Below are 8,114 nucleotides of genomic sequence, written 5' to 3'. Positions count from 1 at the left end.
GAAATTTAGAACGAAATTGACCCAGATGCCATTAGAAACTTGTATGAAAACTATACAACCCGTCTGCTAGACGTTAAAAAATCTAAAGGTGTAATAACGCGTTATTAGAGAACAAATTGGAACTCAAAATGTTGTATTATTTGATGTTTGTAATGCTTTTTAAAAAATCTTCAGGTGTAGGTAGCTTTTTGGTACGCTAGTGTACATTGATCACCCAAAATTGACTGAAAAAAAAACAATTGAGCAGAGTTTCTCTCCCTACTAAGTGGGGTCGGAAAAATAAAGCCAACAAAGGCTGATCACAGGGTTCATGTTTCAGTCCAGCAACGATTACAATGAGGACTCCAATGTGAATGAAATTACATGGGAAGAGGTTTACCCGAGTATTGCCCTATTCGTTATGGGAATGGACATTTGGAACACAGTGTTGTCTGTGATTGGCTGTATTGGTAACATATTTGTCCTCTTGATAATATCCCAATGGAAGCTCATGTCATCTGGGGCCGCTTTCATGTACAGTTTGGCTCTCACTGACTTTTTGAGTTTGTTCTGGGATGGAATAATTGATGAGGTAAAGAAATTATATCAAGCTTTCAAAAACCCTGAGCTATCGACGCAAAATAAATCAAAAAAAATCATATCATGCATTACTAAAATTTTGCATTTTCAGCGCTCATTTGAATCAGTTTTTTGACAAATTCAGTTAGTTTTTCTAAGAATAGCGGTTAAAAATGGTTATTTTTTTCATTACGTAATTCATAAAAAACGTTACTAAACTCGCCATAATTCTGTATTTTGTTAGAAATTTTTAGCAGTGACAGTTCGACACAGGAGCTAATACTGAAAATCGACACGCCACAGATCATTGTCAAGTTGTACAAACCCTTAATTGACAGTTGAGGCCATTTGCTACAAAAAATAACAGTTTGGTTATCAGTTTTACGAAATGACGTAGTTATCATTGAAAGACCCTTTTTAATTTTGTTTAAATATTTGTCACCAAATTTGTAAATTTAATTGCGAATTTACCAAAGTACTATCAAGTTGTTTAAAGTTTTTTGCATTCTTTTTATACGACATCGCATGAAAAAGTTAGGCCGAGATATTCGTAGGTTCAGTTTGAACTTTTCGATTTTTATTTTATGTTTTTTTCCTAGAGCAGCCGAAAAAGGATACTCATTTGTTTCAAAGAAAACTGATACCAGGTAACCGTTTAATGAATTCAATACGAATGGAGATTGTTTTGGTCTAGAAAACTATTTTTGAAAACTTCCACTACAAAAAAAACTGTGCAATATATTGTAATCGCTTTGTGTTGTATTCAAGTAGGGTTGATTACTTTGTGTTGTAATCAAGTTTATTTTTTAAATAAATTTTGAGAATGTTTGTCGTACTAACGACAATGTATTGTCCTTCAAAATAAATCAGGAATTTTTGACACTTAACAATCACAGCATTGCCGGTTTTCTTAGACAATTACTGATTTTTGAAAAGAAAGATAACTTAACAAGAAGTATTGAATTTTAAAATGAGTGAAAAGCAAATGCACTTCGCACTATCACAGTTTTTAAGAAAAGAAATGAAGAAGTATTTACTTCCAGTGGGCAGTCAAAAAATCGCCATCTCAATTGGAGTAATTTCTATTCAATCAATAACCTTTTTTTTTTTTAAAAAAAAAGAAAGCCAACATAAACTTAGTCAATTTTTTTCATTGAACAATTTCATTAGCAATCTGCATGGAATATTGAAACTCGCAGGCGGTTTTTTAGTAAACCCAATTATTATTTATCAGTTGACTTGATATAGTTTGAATTGTTTTCAAAAACAAAAATTTTGCATCTCAAAACCGGGTTCAGCTGCAGAAATTTATTTTTGCCGGGTTGATGCAAAAATAAAACCAAATCATGCAAAAAAGAGGTAGTTGAAACTAAATTTAAATAAAATTACCGTGGACCTTCTGAGCAAAACAAAACCTCCAGACGCGATTGTGGGAGAATTTTCGTTATTCTACTCAATCTTCATGAGAGTTTTGGTTAAAAATTTTTTCTTTAACTTAACAACTGATGTGTATTAATTTTACAGACTTCATCTTTTCACGATTGGAAATAAGAAGTTGTTATCGATTAGCCCTTTGCATAAATCACTTTTGTTTGGATAAAATCAGGTTTGGTTGAATCAAAAATTGCAAAAGAAAATAAACGTTGCAGGTTGAACTGAGAAATTCGAACTGTGTATACCAAGCTCTGTTTCACTAAAAGCAGTTTTGACTAGTTATATTTTTGTGTAAAAGCGACTATAAAAATCTTTGAAGTGATTTTTTTTGTAACAGATTGTTTCAATGTTTTGGTTACCTGAAAACCAACTTAAAATTCAAATTGTCATAGTTTCCAGTTTACAGCAGGTTACACGAATCTGCACATAATAAAAACGAGTACTTCGCATTAATTTACAACGAGTACTTCGAAGAAGTCAATTTTTTTTCTTGAACAATTTCATTAGCAATCTGCATGGAATATTGAAACTCGCAAGCGGTTTTTAGTAAACCTAATTATATTTTATCAGTTGACTTGATATAGTTTGAATTGTTTTCAAAAACAAAAATTTTGCATCTCAAAACCGGGTTCAGCTGCAGAATTTTTTTTCTTGCCGGGGTTGGTGCAAAAATAAAACCAAATCATGCAAAACAAGAGGTAGTTGAAACCAAATTTAAATAAAATTACCGTGGAACTTCTGCGCAAAACAAAACCTCCAGACGAGGTTGGGCGAGACTTTTCGTTATTCTACTCAATCTTCATGAGAGTTTTGATTAAAAAATTTTTAATACTTTAACTTAACAGTTGAAGTGTATTAATTTTACAGACTTCATCTTTTCACGATTGGAAATAAGAAGTTGTTATGGAGTAACCCTTTGCATAAATCACATTTGTTTGGATAAAATGAGGTTTGGTTGAATCAAAAGTTGCAAAAGCAAATAAACGTTGCAGGTTGAACTGAGAAATTCGAAGTTTGTATACCAAGCTCTGTTTCACTAAAAGCAGTTTTGACTAGTTATATTTTTGTGTAAAAGCGACTATAAAAATCTTTGAAGTGATTTTTTTTGTAACAGATTGTTTCAATGTTTTGGTTACCTGAAAACCAACTTAAAATTCAAATTGTCATAGTTTCCAGTTTACAGCAGGTTACACGAATCTGCACATAATAAAAACGAGTACTTCGCATTAATTTACAACGAGTACTTCGAAGAAGTCAATTTTTTTTCTTGAACAATTTCATTAGCAATCTGCATGGAATATTGAAACTCGCAAGCGGTTTTTAGTAAACCTAATTATATTTTATCAGTTTACTTGATATAGTTTGAATTGTTTTCAAAAACAAAACTTTTGCATCTCAAAACCGGGTTCAGCTGCAGAAATTTATTCTTGCCGGGGTTGGTGAAAAAATAAAACCAAATCATGCAAAACAAGAGGTAGTTGAAACTAAATTTAATTAAAATTACCGTGGAACTTCTGAGCAAAACAAAACCTCCAGACGAAATTGCGGGAGAATTTTCGTTATTCTACTCAATCTTCATGAGAGTTTTGATTAAGAAAATTTTAATACTTTAACTTAACAGTTGATGTGTATTAATTTTACCGACTTCATTTTTTCACGATTGGAAATAAGAAGGTGTCATTGATTAGCCCTTTGCATAAATCACTTTTGTTTGGATAAAATCAGGTTTGGTTGAATCAAAAGTTGCAAAAGCAGATAAACGTTGCAGGTTGAACTGAGAAATTCGAACTGTGTATACCAAGCTCTGTTTCACTAAAAGCAGTTTTGACTAGTTATATTTTTGCGACTATAAAAATCTTTGAAGTGCGTTTTTTTTTTATAAAAGATTGTTTCATTGTTTTGGTTACCTGAAAACCAACTTAAAATACAAATTGTCATAGTTTCCAGTTTCCAGCAGGTTACACGAATCTGCACATAATAACAACGAGTACTTCGCAGTAATTTTTATTCATCTGATTAATGAACTCGGTTTTTCAACCGTATTTCCTATGGGATCCATTTGGGATTCCATTTTTGGATTAATATATTCAAAAAGCTGTAGAGAATTTTCTCAATATATTGCTCAAAAAATTATATGAACAAATAAGTTACTGCACGCTAGTCTTTTCCTTTTTTTTGCTATGTGCAATGAAAAGTTGGATCACTTTACTGAACAAATGAACCAAACAGCTGAATTATAAAATCCGTGATAAAAAAATAAGAGGGCCTTGAATGTTTCTAAATGAATTTTTGAGAACCAATTGTTGAGAAGAAATTGAAAATTGTTTACGTTTTCACATTTTTATTGTTAGCAATTATTCTAAACATTACTTAGATTTTAGATGACATTAAGTGGTGGCTTTTTTAAAAGCAACTTGGGTTTCAAGGGAACACAAAATTAGTGGAGTCAGAGCAGACTGTTAATGATTAATTGTTGTTTTTCAATTAACTCATCGGTTCAATTATTTTACGTCAAAACTGTAAAAATTTGGCTGCCCTAAATATTAAAAATACCACAAAAATTGTCTTAGCTCTGAAGTAAGTTTCACTTTGCACATTTGTACCCTTTTATTCTGCTGACAATCCGCTGATAATACCAGTCTTTAAAAAGTGCTGATGTTCAAATTGAAAAAAAAAGAGATAGAAGACAAAGGAAGAAACTGGAAGCTGATATCCACTTTCGTGCGAGCCAACAGCTAAACAAAATCAGTCTCGTACATAGTGATATTATTCAATTTAAAACCAGACGAGTAAAGACATCATGAACAAAGCTAAATCTTATAACAAAAACTGGTAAAATATCTGATAAAGTTTCATCACATATTGCGACTCCAAAACAACTTTTGCAAAAGATTGTTCAAACCAAATAGTTTTCACTAAAAATTTGACTAAAAACTGACAGAAAGACAACAGACCAAAAACGCACATTGAGAAAATAGGGGAAAGGAAATGAAGAAAAACCAACAAAACTTTTAAACAAGCATTCCTACGAAATGTTTTCGCGGTGTCTGTCAATTAATAATTTGAAAAAAAACATTGAGAAAACAATCTGCTCAATTGTTAACCCACCTGAATGCTTTCACATACAAACTGAGCAACAGAAAAAGGAAATCACAAAAAAACCTGAAAAAATTACAACTGAGTATCATTCATTTCTGTATATACAGCCATGAATACCTGTAGAACATCTCCAGATGAAATAGTGAACAAAAAATTAATTGCGAAAAACTTAAAAATTGAAGATGTAGCAATAATTTGCCTCTGAAACATGTCCTCTAAAAAAGAAGTCACCGACTACAAAAATAGATCACCATTATTCCTCTTCCTGTCGTAAAAAAAACTTTGAAAGGCGCAAAACTGATTCGTTAGCACTTGATCACCAAGCAAGAAGTTGAGCCTGTTTTCCTTGCATCATTCCTCAATTAATTATAAGTATGTTTGGCGAAAAACGGAAGAACAGGCGACCAGTTCAGCTCGAAAGGCTTTCACTTGAGAATTCAGAGAAGCAAAATACCCGTCACTTTTTTCTAGTCTATTTAGGAAATAATTGACCTGCTGGGTACATACACAACTGATCCTTCGTGTTTTATCTTATTTAGCTCCTGCCGTTGTTGGGCTTTGTGCTCACAGACGTCCACAACATAATCTGCGCAGCTGGAAAGTTTTTCAACTTTGCATCAACTGTGGCCAGCTACTATCTAACTGTTCTGTTCGGTCTGGACAAATGCTTAGCCGTTGTTTTCCCATTCAAATACCGGGAATACGGGAAACCAAATGTTTGCATTGTGGCTACATTGCTTGTCTACTTGGCGATGGTAGCGTATGCTTTCTATGCACCATTTGTCTATCGATTGGACCCTGAAACTGGGGTTTGCAAACCTATCAACTTCGAGATTGTGACGCCGTTTTTTCTTTATGATGTCCGACCGTATATAACCTTTACGTTTGGAGGTGTAGTACCAATCATTGGATCTTTTCTGGTCACAGGTATTACGGTTTTGAAGCTGAGACAGAATGCCAAGAATCGTGTCAGCAGGGATAATCAACAGGGAATTGCTTTTCCGGTGTTAATTTTTTTTTCAATTTCCAAACTCACGAAATAGTTAATTGATTTATTTCCAAATTTGTGGTACAATAATGAAACTCTTAATACGCTGATTTCATTGATTTAACTTAAAACTATATAAATCAATTTGAAAATCTCAATGATTGACTATGATGATTTTATGCTCGAGATTTTTTGAGAATTTTGATTTTTATTGGACAAAATTTGCTCAGAAATCAGATTAAACCAAAATCAAAGTCCTCTGAAATTCTCTGCATGATTCTGCTGCCATTTACAGAATAGTTTTGTTTGTGCAAATTTGAAACTCATTTTTTGAAACATCATTTTCAGGTTTATTTTGCACTGCTGTTGCTTGCCTTCTCTCTTGTATTGGCTGTACAAGGTATAATTAGAGTGGTATCACAATTAATTTTCTTGTTTCTAAAATAATTGTATTGTTTCATATTTGCGTAACAAACTATTCTGATTAGGGCTGAAGAATTATGCAGTCAATTTCAGAGGAATATGAAAAATGTTCACAACTCTAGTTTGATTCAATCCGTTTTCTTGAGCAAAAATTATTCCAAACAAAATCAAAAGCTGCCAAGACCAGATTTTGAAGAGAAAAACTGCTGCAGAACTTCTGAAGCAGCAAATTGATTTAAAAAGTATTTATATATTAAAAACCATTGGTACTCAAAAACGATGGTCCTCACCAAATTCTAATTGATGTCTAATAAGAGTTTAAAAAGACAAAAATTCTACACATTTCTCCCTCTCTCTCGTAACAATGCATGAAAAAGAATCGAACTTTATTTATATTTATTTTTGAAATTTTACCGTTAAATTTGCCCAAGCAGTTCTTTTCACGTGCTTCTTTGTCTTTTACCGGCTCCTCTAATTTCACCAAATTTCATATTTGAGCAAAAAATATGGGAGTAACGCAATATAGCTACGTTCATTGTACAGCCTAGCAGCTATAAAAATGATTCCTCCTGATTGTGATTTTTTAAGGCCTATATACCAAGTATTTTTAAGATTTTCTATGTCTTTATTTGTGGCCTTGTTCGTTTTAGACAAAATTCTCGTCTTTCAAACTATGGGCTCAGGTTCTGTCTTCACAATTCGGAGAAAAAGCTTGTAAATGTGCGTTTTTTTTTCTTCACATCATTTTTAATTGCCAATGCGGTGTGCTATAGCGGATTTTGCCGTAACTCTAAAAACATTTGGCTAACACACGACAATTAAAAATTAAAGCAAGCTATAAAAGTTACCTAATATATGGATTTGGTATCTCACTCCAGTTTCAAATATCCAAAAACTCTCTTCTTTTGGATTCGGTAACTTTCGACAAAGTTTAGCTTCAGACTCGTATGTATGAGTAAAGCAAATTCATTTTTCTGTTTCTGATGATACTTCAAAACAATTTCCGTGATATTTACATTGCAAGCAATTGCCGGTACCAGGCCCAAGAGCAATCGAGTAAAACACGCCCGCCTCAGCAAAGCCGCAGAGACGCAGAAATCACTCGTCAAATGCTGGTAGTCTGTTTCTTATTTGGATGTCTGGCTCTCTTCAACTCAGCCATCGTCCGGATCAATTTCAGTGTGGATGTGAAAACACTGCGTGACGAAGCGATGGTGAGAGTGCGTGATCGATTTCTGTCGTGTAGCTTGGCACTCATGAACTCGGCCAACTTTTTCATCTATCTCATATTCGGCAAAAAATTCAGAGCAGATTTCCTGAATTTGTTCAATAAGGGTGGTGACGTCAACAGTCAGATTACAAGCACTGGAAACAAAAATGCCACTGCAAATCGACAAACTGAATCGAAATAGAAGGAAGACATCATAAAATGCATAGGTCCTGGGGGTGGAGGCACTTTTTCTATATGCTAAATTTTTCCGATTTTCCCCGATAAAACCCCTTGTAAGACCTTGAGAAGACCCAGTCGTTCATTGAGATTTTAACAAACGGCTGTTCCAAAATAAACTCTTATACTCTCTTTCTCGACTAACTTTCCCGGGTCCTTCCTTAT

General features: G+C 33.4%; 1 protein-coding gene across 1 annotated transcript; it reads left to right on the top strand.

Moving 5' to 3' along the window:
* Positions 1 to 319: 319 nt before the first annotated feature.
* Positions 320 to 7,914, top strand: LOC142355792 (uncharacterized; the record flags this gene model as incomplete). Its single annotated transcript, XM_075407850.1, has 3 exons — positions 320 to 571; positions 5,631 to 6,059; positions 7,543 to 7,914. Coding segments are annotated over 3 exons (1,053 nt in total), but the record flags the coding sequence as incomplete, so codon positions are not given.
* Between the last annotated feature and the right edge of the window lie 200 nt (positions 7,915 to 8,114).

Source organism: Convolutriloba macropyga, unplaced genomic scaffold, assembly GCF_964194025.1.
Source record: "Convolutriloba macropyga unplaced genomic scaffold, txConMacr16.3 SCAFFOLD_4553, whole genome shotgun sequence".
Taxonomy (NCBI): Eukaryota; Metazoa; Xenacoelomorpha; order Acoela; family Convolutidae; genus Convolutriloba; species Convolutriloba macropyga.
This window is presented reverse-complemented; position numbering and strand designations above follow the sequence as displayed.